General features: G+C 45.4%; 1 protein-coding gene across 5 annotated transcripts in view; it reads right to left on the reverse strand.

Annotated features, from left to right (window-relative positions):
• Window positions 1-575: 575 nt before the first annotated feature.
• Window positions 576-17885, reverse strand: part of LOC141173011 (myelin-associated glycoprotein-like) — a 99249-nt gene continuing 81939 nt past the window's right edge. For 2 of the 5 annotated variants that reach the window (XM_073657633.1, XM_073657632.1), the window contains exons 5-10: window positions 8409-8678; window positions 6773-7042; window positions 3594-3687; window positions 2431-2569; window positions 1742-1777; window positions 578-954 (exon numbers count right to left, since the gene is read on the reverse strand). In XM_073657633.1, coding sequence (XP_073513734.1) covers window positions 856-954; window positions 1742-1777; window positions 2431-2569; window positions 3594-3687; window positions 6773-7042; window positions 8409-8678 — 908 coding nt within the window. In that variant the 3' untranslated portion in view covers window positions 578-855. Of the gene's footprint in view, window positions 955-1741; window positions 1778-2430; window positions 2570-3593; window positions 3688-6772; window positions 7043-8408; window positions 8679-17885 lie in introns of all 5 variants that reach the window. The other 3 variants (XM_073657630.1, XM_073657634.1, XM_073657635.1) reach the window with 3 other exon arrangements.

The raw sequence follows: 17885 nt of genomic DNA on the forward strand, positions 1-17885 counted from the left end.
GTGATTGGTGAAGAGCCAATATAGGGATGTTAGTGGAGACAGAGTGATTGTAGATGAACGGAGGAGATCTCCAGTCCCCCTTTCCCTAGAGTCTGGGCTCCCTTTCCCTCTTCCCTTTGTGTTGCACTAAGTCTTTCCCACACCTTGCGTGACATCTGGTATCCGAACCGAACTTATGACTAAAGTTCGGGTTGAGTACTATAACCTGAACTTCAACGGGTTTGCTCATCCCTAGTCATATGTATTGGTCATTATAGAAGACGTCATATGTTGTGAACATTGTAAGAGACATCATGTGTACTGTTCATAATGCAGCTTCCTCAGGAGTAAATACTTACTTGATAAGTCTTCTTTTGTGGTGTACAATGTAGAAAATGATGTCTTTGGTAGTGGTGCTTGTAGGAACAAGGAAATAAACATGGGTGGCACCACTCCGGATTTAAACTCCATGAATAGTAGCAAATATCCAAAAGGAGGCGCAAACAGATGAGGTGTGATGAATTCAACATATGTAATAAATTTGTCTGACACAGTTTATACAATTCCAACTTTTATTAATGTGCACAAAAAGAAAATTGGTAAAACTAAAATTACAAAACTAGCAAAAACATGGACATGAATACCACGATAAGAGTTATCACCAAAAATGTCCCTCAAAAAAGAACCACAGTTTATAAATGCAGAGATGAAGTTGAACAAATCCCATAAAAGTGCTTCACTAAGTACACAATACAGTCATCATGCATCAGCTCTAACTAGATCAACCAAGTGAACTTTTCCCAAAGACAAAGGTGAAAAATGAATAAGATTCAATAAGTATCACCACCAATCAAGGGTTCTTCAGAGGTTCAGCTATTAATAAGATAAGCAGTTGATGTAAATGTCTTCTGTTTTGTTCTCTTTCTTTCCTTTTTCTTCTTCCGCATTGACATAAACTTCTTCTTCATGATTCTGCTAAATACAGACATTGAAAAATTCCAGATTAACTTCAGGGTATCTAAAATATAATTTTATTTGCCTCTTACAATGGCTTCTGCCTAACCTGGCCAAACAAAGACAGCTTGTGTAAAGACCCACCATACACATACGACTAACGATGACCAAACCTGCCGATATCGGCAGCATCGTCCAACAGTCTAATATGTATGAGGGACTCCAGACTCTGACAGGTGATATCGGGGGACTAAAGGATCTGCCATTTCATACAATATTTCTAAGAGCCAATTCTATTGTTCTCCATAAAATAAGTCTCTACCAGAGGAGCATGGCAGTGACTTCTTCAGGGATCATCGAAGAGTTGTGCCCAGTTGAGGGTACTTATGTTTAATGGACTTAGGGAATATAGCTGTTGGCCGAACAATCATTAGGTTGAGAGCTATATGTTGTGAATGGGATGCTTAAGGGAGCCAGAAGAGAGAGCTGTCAGCCAAACAAGCGGTCACCTTGATGCTATGTGAGGTGTTACCTTGGGTATAATGTTGACTTTACACCAGGGATGGTGAAATGATTGCCAAAAATAATCTCTTTATCAGTTGAATTAAGCTCTTAGAATGTCCTGTGCACAAGCTTGTTTACTGTTTTCATTAACAACCAGCAGAATTATGATTACAGCTCTGGATATTGACTGCGCAATAGGTACTTTCAGTGTCTGAGGAACAAACTGTTCACCGATTTCCCTATGTAGAAAAAAATGTACATCTGAACAATTTATTTCAAAAATATAATTATAGCAACAAATTACCTGGGAAATAGAATTCATGTAAATATTTCCTGAGTTCTGTAAAGCAGGAAACAATGTTAGAAGATTAGAAATACATTCTGTGCAAAGATGAAAAAAACACAGAGAAGTAACAGATTTCTTCAATTTTCGAAATTAATTTAAAGGGGGAAAACAACTAACTGATGTGCTCTGGTTTCCTGGTGTAAAAAAAACCCCACATTCTGCTTTGTTCTAAAATATGTGATTTTTTCTGTGGTTTTTTTTTTAAAAACTGTTCTCCTACCACATTTTTAAAGTGAGAGAGGACTATCAGAGTCACTAAAGAAGAGTTCCTACTTTGGTAGAATCAAAGTTTATCATTTGAATGTTTAACATGTAATATTACATTTTCCCACTAGTGGCCAGTACAAGAATCAGTGTAGGCTTAAAAGTAGATCCAAAAAAAGGTTATGCACCAGAAGAAGCCGACATGGTGATACTCATTGGGCCACATTAGTAATTACCATTCACATCAATTGCATAAACACATCCTTTTTTAAGCCCTATTCACATCTGATTCCCATCCCAAGTGAACTGCAAATATTCATGAGTCTTCTATCATTACTCAAACTGCATTATGACAAGGCAAGATGATGGAGGGGAAATCTATAGACTGTAATAAAACCCAATTGCTTTTTATGTGGGACAAATGATCTTCCAAAATATTTTACCCCATATATAGCACAAGTATTTCTGTCCTCGTCGTCTCTACTTGAATGATGCCTCTTCTTCCTTTCCTTCGTACTGATATCACTGTTATATGTTCTATCCTCCATTACGTAACTGTTTGGTTTTGAAATGTTATTTTTCCTTGATGCAGAAAGAAGGTAGAAATAAGGAATTTGCAGGGATAATTAGTAATTATAGAAGTTCTTATAAAGAAAAAGTATCCCAAAAACAGTGCTGGGGTGCCTAGATAAATAGTCTAGGAATGCCCCCATAAATAGTGCCAGCGTATAAAGCCAAACATTATCAGAGGTTATTACTTATGGGAGACAAGACCGGAGACGCTGTAGGCCATGGCAGCATGTTTAGGCCACATTGGCTGCTTACAGTGACACGAGCCATCATGCGGCCTGGTGTCGTCGTGTTGAAAATCGGCTCTTGGAACAATTTGGGCAACTGGCTGTACCACTGGTTCCACGACCAAATCATGAGATGTTAGTGTACCTGATATGAATATTAGTGGGGTCCAGATTCTGAACATTTTGTCACTTCACAACATAATCCTAGAAGTGGGACTGGTGTGATATTTCTGTATGTAGGCCTATTTATGTGGTTGCCCATGTGGTCTCCAGACTAATGTCCAGCTATCATTGCATCCAAGACAAAAGCGAGACTCATCATTGAAGAGGGTGGACCTCCATTCCAGACTACAACGCCACCTGCTCTGTACCATGATAGCCTTTTAGAGCAATGCTGAGAGTTCAGTGTAACACCTGTAGCTGGACGATTGACTCATAGTCCAATGTCGTGCAAACGTCTTCTGATGGTTTGCATGGACACTTCTTGATGCGTTAGTCTTGGGTCGTGATGTTCAATTGTACTTGTAGTAAAGAGTGGATCAATCATGGAACCAGTGGTACGGCCATTTCTTGAAAATGTCCCAGGAGCAAATTTTAAACACAACAACAACAGCTAGTGCTGCTGTGAGGAGCCTGCATGGCATAAATATGCCGCTATGGCCTGGAACGTCTCTGTATAATACATGCCTGCACTTTATATTCCTGAACTTTACTGTACATACTTATTTGTATATTTATAAAACATGAACCTGTGATTTCTTTGTCCATAAAACCAATATATGCACTGTATATACTTGTTTATTACATACCTGCATTTTGTCATTGCACAGACTGCAGCGGTAACACACAGTACGAGGAAAACGAGAATCCCTCCACCAATCAGGATAGGCATTGTCCAATCCACTAACAAATAGAAAGTGATACACAATGAGATGATTGGGATCCTAATAGATGTTACAATTCCACAAAATGTAACATAAACATATGGGATCACACAGTGGAGTAAGAAGAGTCTGATGGGCCCCAGTGCAAGATTTGAACCCGGGGCCCCCATCCTGGTATATACACGTACACTGTGTTCCAAATTATTATGCAAATAATATTTTCTCAGATTTTCCCAAATTACCTATATGAATTGCAGTCATTGTAATTTTCCAGTCAAATAACTATTAGAGTACAATTGAAAGGTTTTTGTACAAACTGCCTATGATAACAGTATATTTTAAAAAAAATAAAAAAATCAAACTGCACTCAAAATGCATGTTCCAAATTATTATGCACAGCAGAGTTTTCAACCTTTTCATTTTAATAAAGACCAAAAAAATGGTCATTTTTGAAATTATAAGCATTAGCAGGTTATTACAAACTGAAATCAAACAGTTTTCACCTCAAAACTTTATTCTAGGTGATGTTACATTTGCACATAGGACCCCTTGTTCGAAAGGAGCTTCTGAACTCTCTCGTCCATTGAATTTGTCAGGTTTTGGATGGTTTCTGCTTCAATTGTTTTGCATGAGGACAGAATACCCTCCCAGAGCTGTTGCTTAGATGTGAACTGCCTCCCACCATCATAGACACTCCTTTTGATGATGCTCCAGAGGTTCTGAATGGGGTTGAGGTCAGGGGAGCATCTGGGTCACACCATAAGTTTGTCCCCTTTTATGCCCATTGTAGCCAGAGATGCAGATGTGTTATGTGCAGCATGAGACGGGGCATTATCATGCATGAAATGATCTCGATGGTCCAGATGGATGGAGTGGAGGATGGCTAGTTGATGGACACCCCATGCAAACACGGCTACGGCGCTAACAAGGAGGAGGTGGAGTAATGTTTTGGGCTGGAATCATGCAGAGAGAGATTGTCGGCCCTTTTAGGATCCCTGAAGGCGCTAAAGATGAACTCCATAATGTATGTTGAGTTTCTCAAACAGCACTTCCTTCCATGGTTCAAGAAGAAGAACCGTGCATTCCGCAGCAAGATCATTTCATGCATGATAATGCCCCGTCTCAGCAAAAATATTCTGCACATAAATTAATCTTTATGTGCAATTTATTGTGGTTTTCAGTTTTCCAACTGATAACATTCCTGCACATATGTGGATTTGATGTGGATTTTTCCACTGTGTATCCGCACCATATTTGCAGCATTTCTGCATCAAAATCAGGTGCATTGTAAGATTGAAGGCGGCAGTGAATTTTAAGTAAAGAATACTACTCCCCCTGCTGGTCACAGTGATAAAATGAACAGATTTAACTCTTGAAATCAATCAATTTTCAATTTACAAATTTCATGATGGCTTTTACAATGGGAGGCCGCTCCGACAGGCTCCCTGGGACACAAGCAAAGCATAACAGAGGGAGAAGAGATGAATATGCCAATTTAGCCTGTAACCAAAAAAGATAATATGAGCAAAGAAAATGTGAAAAAGGAGCAATTAGCTCACCTGTTCAGGTGCATGACAAAATATTCTAGTAATAGCACCAGTACAAACGACTGCCGGCACTCACATCTTCTTAAAATAATTGATTTATTGATCCAGTTGTATAAAAGGCACAAAATACGCTTGAACAGAACAGCACAAAAATTAAAAAGGCAGAAAATAAATATCTTTTGCGCTCCCAGGCAACATGTTTCAGACCTGCTTGATCCTTTATCAAGCCATGCTCGACAAAGGACCATGCAGGTCTGAAGCATGTTGCTTGGGAGCGCAGCGGATATTTATTTTCTGCCATTTTAATTTTTGTGCTGTTGTGCTCAACCATTTTTTGTGCTTTTTATTCTACTATTTTTAAACCTTTTATACATAAATAAAGAGAAGCTACATAAAGTGCCTCCAGTCTGCAGAACCCAGCGTATTCATTCATTTTAACGATGTCCAATTGAAATAAATGGGAACAATGTAATGCTTACTTTTCCCTGTGGTGGCACTGTAGAGAAATTAAATACTCCCTGATTCTCTGAAGATCTCAGCAGCTTATTATCGGGGACCCATGCAACAAAAAGGGTTTGTGCAAAAGTGGAATAACCCTTATTAGAAGAAGAATTTCTATACCCTGTGTAATGGAAATTGTATAACACAGTGTTTTCATCATTTTTCGCAGAACACCAGAGTTTGCCTGGGAAAATTACAATCCCTTCAATGACGGCCACAGTTTTGTTTCCACTTGTAGACGTCATTATCGTAAAGCCATCCACTGATTGACCTATAGGGTGATCATTAAAGCTCCACATGATAGCCACAGAGGAGTTACAGGCACCACCACACATTTGCAATGTATCATATTCAGATTCTGTTTGTAATGGGATTCCAGCAGAATTTCTGGCATGTCTGATTCAAAAAAAGAAAAATAACATCAAACGGCTTTATATTTCACCTCTTCGCCCTCTCAACTCCCTCCTCCCCCACACCAGCCTCTTAAGCTGATCATTCACCTTCAAATACTGCTGAAGTCCATCTTGAGTGGCAAAATAAAGCAGCTGCATGAAAAAAACATTGGCTATGGAGGTTTCTGCTGCTTTCCAGTGAGTGTTTTATCTCACCTCAGTGCTGGATTCACAGCCACACTGCACAGTACTGCTGTAAAATGTCCTCCATGCTAATGCTGATGCTTCTGGGAGTGTGCTACGGAGAGAAGGGGAGCAAGATCTCCTCTTTTCTATTTAGGCAGTGTATAGAAGATATCATATCAGCTAGATCACAAACAACTGAAATTAGAGATAAACTAAGTGGAAAACTGGCTATAAATGCAAACTCCAAGTTATATAATGCCAAGCTATAGTGTTATTCACCATGTATGCAAGCAACAGTCTATTCTGAAGAGCTACATGTAATATTGTAACAGAGATGAGTTTATCATTTCGCAAAGGTTGTGCACTTTCTGTAATTTTACATGGGACTGTAAGCAATTTTACGCCATTTCATCGCACCCCCCATTTAGCATGAACAATGGCGTTTTGCCACATCTTTATATCAGTGGCCATGATTTACCATAAATAGGTAGCTTCTGGGACACTGATCCTTCCGTATTGATGGCTGTACAGTGTAGACCTCCAGGGGGTATCACCGCCCCTTCCAGCCGGGACACCATCTTGGAACCATGAGAAGATGAGTTTATGGACACTCTAGAGACCTCAGTGATGGTGCCATCGCTGCTGTTCCAGGAGATTATTGCTGGAGGATTAGCGATCACCACACATTCACAGTCTATTGCACCCAGCGTCTTATTGCATTGAGATTCCTGGAGGATTTGTGGCTTTTCTAAAATTGTAGAATATTAAATGAGTTGTCAATAAGTGAAAAAAAAATAATTTGCACTCCCCCTTCCCTACAAGAAAAATAAAAAAAAATATGGAAAGAATACTAAATGAATCAAAGTAACCTAGGGGCAATGGAGCCAAATCATTCTTTATCACAACAGGATAAAATTGCACAGTTTCTAAGTTATATAAATCACAAAGTATCTAATTGATAATCACATTATTGAGAAGCTTTGCCACATGAGACAAATTCAGCTCTGCTTTGTTGGAAAAAGTCAGCTCTACTGCACTGGACAAACTCAGCTCTGCTGCATCAGAGAAACTCAGATTTTTCTGCATTGGACCAACCTAGCTCTGCTGCATCAGACAATCTGAGTTCTGCTGCATCGAACAAACCTAGCTCTGCTGCATTGTGAAAAATCAGCTCTGCTGCATCAAACAAACTCAGCTTTGCTGCACTGTAAAAACTCAGCTCTGCTGCAAAGAACAAACTCAGTTTTGCTGCATCGTACCAACTCAGCTCTGTTGAAACAAACAAACACAGCTCTGCTGCATGAGAGGAACTCAAATTTTGCTGCATCAGACAAACTTAGCTCTGCTGCATCGGACAATCACAGTTCTGCTGCATTGGACAAATTCTGCTTTGCTGCATCGTACAAACTCAGCTCTTCTGTATCCGAGAAACTCTTTTTTTTTCTGCATCGGACAAACCTAGCTCTGCTGCATCAGACAAGCTCAGCCCTGCTGCATTGAACAAACTTAGCTTTGCTGCATCGGACAAACTCAGTCCTGCTGCAAAGGACAAACTCAGCTTTGCTGCATCAGAGGAACTCGAATTTTGCTGCATCGGACAAACCTAGCTCTGCTGCATCGGACAAACTCAACTTTGCTGCATCAGAGGAACCTGGCTCTACTGCATTGGACAAACTCATCATTGCTGCATACAGACACAAAGTTTTCTTCATCTAACAAACTCAGCTCTGCAGTGGAAAAAATTCAGCTTCAGATCCAAATCTAGAGTCATTGTAATTTTTGTTTTGCCCAGCGTTCACACAAATATACTTGTATGGCCACATACTTTCCTCGCTGACTATATCCACAACTGGTATATATTGTAGACTCTAGAAAGTATTAGGTGACATTTGTAAGAGTCTGTGAAACTTAACAAGCCATAAATAATTAATATATAGGTTTGAAGGTTGAAGGTAGACCTGAGTTTATCTAGTTCAGCCTATAGCCGAACATGTTGATCCAGAAGAAGGCAAGACCCCATGAGGCAGGTGATAATTGCCCCATATTGGGGGAAAGATTCCTTCCCGACTCCACATATCACTGTCTGCCACATCATATTTCACCATCGTCATTACCATAAATTGGTAGGATGTGGGTCACAGAGCCTTGTATATTGCTGGCTGTACACCATAGATCTCCTGATGGCATCATCGTTCCTTCCAGTCTGGACATTGTGTTGGAGCCATTCGATGAAGAATTGATGGAGAATCCGCTTGTCTGTGTGACATTGATTTCTGTGTGGTTCCAGGTAATATTTGCTGAAGGATTCGCCACTGCTGCACATTCACAGATTATTGTACTCAGGTCCTTTTTGCAGTGAGATTTCTGGAGGATTTCTGGCTTATCTAAAATCATACAAATAATATTACAGTGTGTGATCTTCAATGAAGGATGGGCCATCCACTTTATATCATGGACATTCCCTTCAACATTTGCAACAAATTTTCATTTTAACATTTTAATTTTTCCTTCTCCTTCTTGCAAAAACAATGCATTTTTTTTATTTTCCTCTGACAATTATTATTTTTTTTTATGCCATTCATTGTATGGAAAAAAAAGGACCTACTCCAGGTCAGTGTGATTATGGCAATACCAAACTTCCATATAATTTTGTTTAAGTGGTGAAAAAAATAAATTTTTAAAAAAATAAAAATTGGGGATTTTATTGCCTTTTTTTCGAGATCCGTTACTTTTTATTTTTCTATCGACTGAGCTGTTTGAAGAATATTTTTGTGTGGTGAGCTGATGGGTTTAGTGATAACAATTGGGATACATATGATGTTTTGATGGCTTTTTGTGCATGTTCTTAGGGAGGTGTGGTGACCAACAAAGAGCAAATCTGACATTTTGAATTTTTTTCTCTTTACAGCATCGAATATATGGGATGATTAATTTTACTTTTTTGGTAAAAATGATTTATAATAATTTTGATAATAATTATTTCTTTATTTTTAAAGGGAGAGTAATGCAATTTTTTATTTTTATATTCAGTGCAGACCAAAAGTTTGAACACACCTCATTTAAAGATTTTTCTGTATTTTCATGACTATGAAAATTGTACATTAACACTGAAGGCATCAAAACTATGAATTAACACATGTGGAATTATATAGTTAACAAAAAAGTGTGAAACAACTGAAAATTAGTGTTGAGCCACCCCCGTAGTGTTCGAGTTCGGTTCGGTTCGTCGAACACCCGTATGTTCACCGAACTGTTCGTCGAACTGTTCGTCGAACACCTTCGAACACCGTTAAAACCAATGGCAGGCAAACAAAAACACATAGAAACACATAGAAAACACATAGAAAACACTTCAAAGGTGTCCAAAAGCTGACAAACTGCTCAGAAGACACAACTAACACATGGAAAAGTGACAAGTACATATAGTCATGCGAAAAGAAAAGAGGTGGAGGAGTAAAAGGAGGGGGAGACACAGATATAGGCATGTCATGCCCTTCTAAAATCAAGAAAGGCTGGAGTAAAAATCTAAAATCAGCCTACCAACACCCAGACGTCGTGACAAGAAAATTAAAAAAATAAATATCTTTAGGTAGAATGGCGCTTCCATTCTGAACACTTTCCTTACAAGACGTAGTGGTATCCCCGTTGTGAGTTGTGCCAAAAACGGAACCCAATATATTCGGACTAATCCACCATTTTTCATATCCAAGGGGTAGGTCAGTAAACGACAACATCGACGTGGAACCAAGTACAGTAGTATAAACTGTACATCCTTTGACAAGGCAATCAGGCGGATCAAGAAGTTGGGAAGGGTCACCCTAATGGCCAAAACAGACATTGATGCGGCGTTCCGGTTACTTACTACCTGTGCCTCCGAATAGTGTCCACCTATTGGGCTGCTTCTGGGAAGGAGCGTACTATATAGATCGCTGTTTGCCCATGGGGTGGTCCAGATCCTGCTCACTATTTGAGGCAATTAGTTGCTTCCTCGAATGGGTTGTAATGGACGTTTCTAAAGGGGCACATATTATCCATTACCTCGACAACTTCTTAGTCCTGGGCCCAAAAGATTAGCCACAGTGTGAATACACGCGGTAGTCCACCTGTGAGAAGGAGAGAGCTGGAGGGAGAGGGGACACCACAGAGCCGAGGGGTTCGATGGAGAAAGGAAGAAGGAAAGAGGGCGAGGGAGGTAAGGGAGTACAATGGAAGGCCGACCTGTCCTCCCCCACGTTCCTGCTGGGCGAGAACAGCCCAGGGAAGAAAAACAGCTTGCGCATCCCTTTGAGGTTACGGGCGCGAGCGGGAAGAGGGACTATGCTGAAGTGGGAAGCCGACACGGCCAGTCTGTTCCTGGGTTTGTGCCAGAGCCGCGGTGGACCCTGACGGCCAGCCCCCCTCTCCCAATACTGGTGCCTGTCTGCTGGTGGGTCGAGCCCCACCGCGGTGGGGGGGGGGAGTAACATCTGCAGAAGAAAGACCATCTTCCAGCCAAACTAAGATGTCTACTTCTTTTCGTGGACAATGTAATATGATCCCTTTCTTACGGACACGCCCATCGCTACAAATTCAAGATGAGGCACAAAAACAGCAGGTGCTTCAACGTATATCAAGTGCTCCTTCAAGTGGGCTCTCCTCCACCTCAAATTCAACATCACAAATACTCCAGTCCTCAGAGGTGTCACCCCAATCGCACTTGCTTCCTCACAGCTCCCAAGTTATGGGGTAACACAGATGGTTGAGTCTGCACAGCTGTTTACTCATACTATAGCCTGGGAAACGGAGGTCTGCTCCAGAGCTTCTGTTAATCCAGACGAGGAAATGATCTGCACTGATGCCCAGAATCTTTATGAGTCGGATCCAGGACCAGATGAAGAAGGTTCTGAGCATAATGTAGACCCTCGTTCCCAAACTGTAACTCCTGTTGGTGGAGACAATGATGAAGATGATGATGAGACTCAAATACCTGATTGGAGCGACAACTTGACTTTTCGGTCAGGGCAGAAAGAGGTTGGCTATGAGGACGACGGGTGTGAGAACACACAGGGTGATGATGACGAGGTTGGAGATCACACTTACTGTCAACCCACAGTCAGCCAGTCGATGAGGTCAGCAGAGGAGGTGGAGGAGGATGTGACTAGCCGAGGGGATGGGGATGCCTCGGTAACCTGGCCTTTGCCTGGCCTTTGGGATGTCGCTGTGGTCGGCTCCCGGGCCCGTACTCTGGGGTAACACTTTAAAAGGGTGGATAATTGTTAATTTTATAAGAGTTCGTGACGCCACCTGTGGTATCTGGTGAGAAGCACCAGCTCTGCAGCAGTCCACTGAGGCCAGTGATAAGGCAGCTCGATGGTATAGCTCCCCACAGGTGGAGCTAGGCCTCAGGGCAGCGTATGCAGGGGGAATGCAGGACAGGCGAGACCCAGCTGGGTCAGAGCAAGAACGGGAACAGACACGGTAGTCACTTCAGTACGTTTTACTCGTGGAAATTCAGGCACATCCCGGAGCACTGTAGGGTGAAGTGTGCATATCAGGATCCTCCCCAATGAGCGGGTGTAGAGCCTCCTGTTTCTTGCCTCTGCGTTGTAAGTTTCGACCTGCCTGGAGCTAAGCCTAACTTTGTCTCTGTCCTGCGCTGGCTGACCTTGTGGTAGGGCCTTGTCTTGGAGTTCACGCTCCCAGTATGCGGGGCCTAAGCATCTCCTGGCTCTGTTACGTATCAGCACCTTAGCGATCCTGGGACTTGTTGTTCTCCAGGGATTCCGGTTATGCCTTACTGGGTCATAGAGATCCCGGTAAGCTCGTATCCAGTGTCCGGTAAATGCTTAGGGCTGAGCTGGTTAAGCTCCTCTGCCCCCTATGTACTAGCTCTCTGTAGCTTCAGCTTCCCTGCCTCCTGCTAGGCTGGGACGCCGTTCCCCTCACCTTTCCGCTCTGTGCCCGGCGTCTTCCTCCCGCTCTGCTGGCAGCGCGCGCTGCTTCCCGGCCACTGTGCTTAGGGCGCCCGCGCTCCCCCTCTCTTAAAGGGGCCGCGCGCGCCGTCCTAAGGAGTCCCCGGCCAATGGCCGGAGGATCTCACCATATATAAGGCACCTCCTCCAAAATGGAGGTGCCCGAGCAATGTTGTTGCAAAGCCTATCAACTCTGCTTCAGCCCTCAGGTCCCGTTACCAGATACCTGCCTGTTACCTGCCAGATTCCTGCTTGATACCTGCCTGATACCTGTCTATCTGCCTTGCATTCCTGCGGTCCGGCAGTCTGCCTACCAGCACCTGCCAGTCTGTCTATGGATCAGTCTGCCTGCTCACCTGGGAGCGCCCACCTTCTACCTGCCTGCTAGCCTAACTGGAGGCTCTGCCGTCACTGGCCGTGACCACCTGCCAGCCAGCCGTGAAACTCTTACCCGCTCACCTGTGAGCGCCCACCTGCTACCTGCCTGCTAGCCTACCTGGAGGCTTAGTCGTCACTTGCTGTGACCACCTGCCTGTCCAGAGACTCTTGCCCGCTCACCTGGGAGCGCCCACCTGCTACCTGCCTGCTAGCCTACCTGGAGGCTCTGCCGTCACTTGCTGTGATCACCTGCCTGTCCAGAGACTCTTGCCCGCTCACCTGGTAGCGCTCACCTGTTACCTGCCTGCTAGCCTACCTGGAGGCTCTGCTGTCACTTGCCATGACCACCCGCCTGTCAAGAGACTGTTCCCGTCACTTGCCGTGTCCATTCTGTCCTTCTACCCTGAGACTGTTCTTGTCACCTGCCGTGTCTACCTTCCCGCCTTCCCTGAGAGCCACCTGCCTCCTTACAAAGACTGCCCCTTTGTATAATAGCTCAGAGGTTCCACCTCCCAGACAAGTTACACTCTCCACTCGCCTTCGGCCTACTCGGGCCCTCACTAGGCTATACACACAAATGGCAGCTTGCCGCGCTTCACCGATCTTATGGCGCCGGCACACCTTAAGCTCTAACTAGGCTCCCTGAATCTAGCTATCAGGAGCCTCGTGCTCCACTGCTGAACTATTAACTGAGTTCTCTAGACTAGACTGAGCTCCACTGCAGACTGACCTCTCTTATGCTTCTCTACTGCAGGAACTCTTCAGAGAAACTGAACTGCCAAGCTCCTCCTTCAATATTTATATCCCTAACGGGCTCCCTCTGCTGGTCTGAGGTGGAAGATGGAGATGTGTGAATGTTTATGGGGGCCTCTTGTGGAGGATTCCATCAATGCACCCTTCTAGGATCTGTGATACCAAGCGCAGCTGTGCGTCACAGATGCTATTGACGACGAGGTTAGGTTGCGCCTTCCTGGACTGAGACGGAGTACTGGAAGCACGTCAACAACTGCATCCTCAACCACAACTCTGCCTCTGACCACAAGTCGTGGTGGCTCTTCAGGTCGCATGGGCTCTAAGCCTTGCATAGCCTGGGCATTTTTTCAGATCAATAAGGATGACCCAAATCGTGTTATCTGTAATATTTGTCACCAAAAGCTAAGTAGAGGCCAAAAAATCCATAGTTTGAGTACTTCATGCATGTACCGTCACATGGATATGAAGCATAAGTTGCAGTGGGAAGCTCACTGTGCTACAATGCGGCCTAGCGGTCCGTGCCAACCACCGTCTGCCCCATTTTGTGCATCCGCGGATCTCTTCATCCTCTGTGACTGGGGGGACAGCAGTCACACATGTTTTTGGACGCAGACCTGCCGCAACAGCCAGTGTGATTGGCAGGTCATCATTTCATTTGGAATTGGAAACACCAGCTGGTGTTGAGCGCTCTCCGACATCGAGAACACCACCTTTGGATCAAGGCAACCTAACTTTTCCGCCTACATCTTCCTCACAGACCGGCAGTTTGCCGGGGACACCCTACTCAACCCCGACTAAGCACAACAGCCAGCCCTCGGTCCCTCAGATGTGGACAAGTAAAAGACCATTTCCTCCTAGCTTTGACAAAGCTAAGAGGTTGAATTTCACCATCTGCAAGCTCTTGGCTACAGAAATGCTGCCTTTCCGCCTGGTGGACACAGAGGATTTTCGAGACCTTATGACCATCGCAGTGCCCCAGTACCGGATGCCCAGTCGGCACTACTTCTCAAAGAAAGGTGTGCCTGTGCTACACCAGCATGTCGCTCACAACATCACCGCTTCTTTGAGAAACTCTGTGTGTGACAGGGTGCATTTCACCACAGATACTTGGACGAGTAGGCATGGACAGGGTCATTACATGTCGCTGACTGGGCACTTGGTAGCTATGGTAACAGCAAGGCAAGGGACTGCTGTCCAAGTCTTGCCGTCCCCACGAGTTGTGCGTCAATCCTCTTTATCTAGAAGTTCCTCCACTGCTTCTGCCTCCTCAACCTCCTCTCGGTCCTCCACCTGCACCCAAAGCCTGTCTGGTAATGCCACCCGCTTTCTAACTGCGCAGAAGGAATCATGCACACCTCCTTACTATGCTGGCAGAAGGGCTCAACGTCATCAGGCGATGTTTACTTTGAATTGTCTGGGAAATGTGAGTCACACAGCTGAGGAGATGTGGTCAGCTCTGGAGACATAGTTTCATGAATGCTTGTCTCCACTGGACTTGCAACTAGGGAGGGCCGTGTGCGACAATGCTGCAAACCTGGCTGCGGCCCTTTGCCGGGGCAATGTCACACACGTGCCTTGTATGGCTCACGAGTTGAACCTGGTTGTCCAGCAATTTTTTGCCCACTATCCCAGACTAGATGGCCTTCTACAGAGGGTACGGTCGCTGTGTGCTCACTTCCGCCGTTCGCATCCCGCATGTGAGGGTGGGGGAGATGGTTTTAACAGGGCACATGGTAGCAGCCAAACTAGTGAGGAAGGTGCAGGAGCCCAGGAAGAAGTGGAGGACGAACTGATGGAAGACTCATCAGATGAGGGAGACCTTGATCACATTTCTGTTGTGCGAGGTTGGGGGGAGAGGGCAGAAGAAGGAAGCATGATTGTTACCTCATCAACAACACAACAGGGACTTGGTGCACCTGGATGCGCTAGATACATGAGTGCCTTCATGCTGCACTACCTGCAATTTTTAGCCCGGACTAGATGGCCTTCTGCAGAGGGCACGGTTGCTGTGTGCTCACTTCCGCCGTTCGCATCCCGCCGCTCAACGACTTACATCTCTTCAGAAGTCGTTGGGCCTGCCAGTTCACCGGCTGAAATGCGATGTGCCGACACGGTGGAATTCAACTCTGCACATGTTGCAGCGACTGTGGCAGCATCGAAAAGTCCTGTTGAAATACGTTCTGACGTATAGCCTGGGCCAACGAGATCCAGAGGTGGGGCAAATCACGCTGCAGGAGTGGTCTCAGAACAGGGACCTATGAAGTTGATGCGCCCCCTCGGCTGTGGGGTACCGGAAGCCGGGCCGGTAGACGCTGGGGGTTGAAGTCACTGTGGTGGTGATCCGGTCCGTGACCCAGGGCGGTCAATCCAAGGGTAATTTGTATATATGGGTTTTATAATGTCCGACTACGCCACCTGTGGAGTGCGGCCAAAGGGGCTGCCGCTGCGAAACAGTCCTCTGAAGCTGGTGGTTTTGCAGCAATGGTATTATTACTCAACACAGGAAGAGTGTAGCTTCAGGGCAGTGTGGGTGGATGATGGTGGTTGTAGTGCAGGGAGTCAGTAATGAACACAGGGTCCGTGTGATGCAGTCCCAAGATCTTTACTCACAGTTGTTGCAGTCCAGATTACAGGTACCAGAGCAATCTCCCCCGTCGTGCTGTGCGTACTCAGTGAGGGGCTCATTCCACCCCCAGATAGCTCCGGAGTACTTAGCAGAAACCCCTTCTGTGTGTCCTTTTTCTGGCCTTCTCCCTGCACCTCACACCCAGTGACACTTCTATCCGGTATCCTCGGGCCTTGGCGAGCGACGTGTGTTCCGTCCCCTGGGTCCTATGTGGATACCTTCTTAGTGAGACTGGTGTGGACTTTGGCCTGCAGTACATGAAATTCTGCAGCCTCCGGTTTCTAGTTGAGCCTTGCTGTTTGTCCGCTAGTTGAGGGACCGGTTCCCCTTATCTGGCCTGACCCCTATTCTTCCTGGTAGCAGCGGGCGTAACGGTGGCCTTCTGCACGGCCCATACCCCTAGGGTCCCTTCGGTTCCTGGAGCCTTCCTGCTCCCACTCCTCTCTTCTCTCCTTCAGTCCTGGGCCTCCCAGGCTAGGCCCGCCTCCGGAGCAGAGATCATGCAGAGCCTCTGCTCCTGTCACTTCTCCTCCTCTGACTGGCTTGCTCTTTCTAAGATTGCTTCCTATTTATACTCTCCCTGTCATGTGCTCCCCTAAGCTGCTTTCTCCACCCACACCAACTACATAGGACCCTTCCGCCAGCTAGGGACCTGGGACTGTGCTCTCCCTTAGGAGCAATCTCGCCCTACCCCCACTGCGGGTATGTGTTGGATGCAGGTGTTAGGGTCCCGAGCCATACTCCTTCCTTACCTGAGGGTGAGATACCACACCTCTGGGTGAGATGCAGAACCTCTGTGGCGACTGAACCCTCAGGGGCGCCACACATCCTTCAGCACAGTTTTGAAATGGCGACGAAGATGTTTAGTGCTGACGATGCCATTATCAGCATGACTATTCCGGTGATTTACATGCTGGAGCACACGTTAAACCGAATTCAGAGTCAGGTGGTGGGACAAGAGGAGGTGGAGGAAGTAGAGGAGGAGTCGTATGCGGAAGGGATAACATCTCCAAGGTCCAGACGGTCGGCAGCACCAAGGCGGCAGGCATGGGAGGGTGGGGGGGAGGGATTAACCAGGGTGCATGGTAGCAGACAAACTGTTGAGGAAGGTGCAGGAGCCGAGGAAGAAGTGGAGGACGAACTGGCGATGGACATGTAAGACTCATCAGATGAGGGAGTCCTTCATCACATTTCTGTTGTGTGAGGTTTGGGGGAGAGGGCAGAGGAAGGAAGCATGATTCTTACCTCGCTACCAACACAACAAGTACTTGGTCCTCCTGGATGCACAAGACACATGAGTGCTTTCTTGCTGCACTACCTGCAACATGACCCTTGGATTGTCAGAATTCGAAGTAATCCGGACTACTGGGTTGCCACACTCTTAGATCCCCGGTACAAAAGTAAATTTGCCGAAATAATTCCTGCCATAGAAAGGGATTCACGCATGCAGGAGTATCAGCAGAGGCTGTTGCAGAATCTTACATGTGCTTTTCCACAAAACACCAGTGGTGCACGTAGTGAATCTCACAGTTCTAACTTGCAAACCGTGGGACTGTCGAGTCTTCATCACTCAAACCATAACAGTAACACAGTATCTGCTGGTAACAGCAATTTTGTGGAATCATTTCACCACTTTTTTAGACCATCCTTTGCAAGACCACAGGAGACAAGAAGTCTGACAAATAGTCAACGCCTAGAGAGCATGGTACAGGAGTATCTCCAAGTGAACATCGAAGCCATGACTGTGTCACTGGACCCTTGCTCATTTTGGAATACCAATCTGGAAAAATGTCCGGAGCTCGCCACTCACGCCTTGGAGATCTTGTCATGCCCTGCAGCCTGCGTTCTCTCGGAATGTGTGTTCAGCGCTGCTCGTGGTGTGC

The sequence above is a fragment of the Phyllobates terribilis genome, unplaced genomic scaffold (assembly GCF_046119375.1).
Source record: "Phyllobates terribilis strain yellow unplaced genomic scaffold, ASM4611937v1 Scaffold_12__6_contigs__length_324123572, whole genome shotgun sequence".
In the NCBI taxonomy this organism is placed as follows: Eukaryota; Metazoa; Chordata; class Amphibia; order Anura; family Dendrobatidae; genus Phyllobates; species Phyllobates terribilis.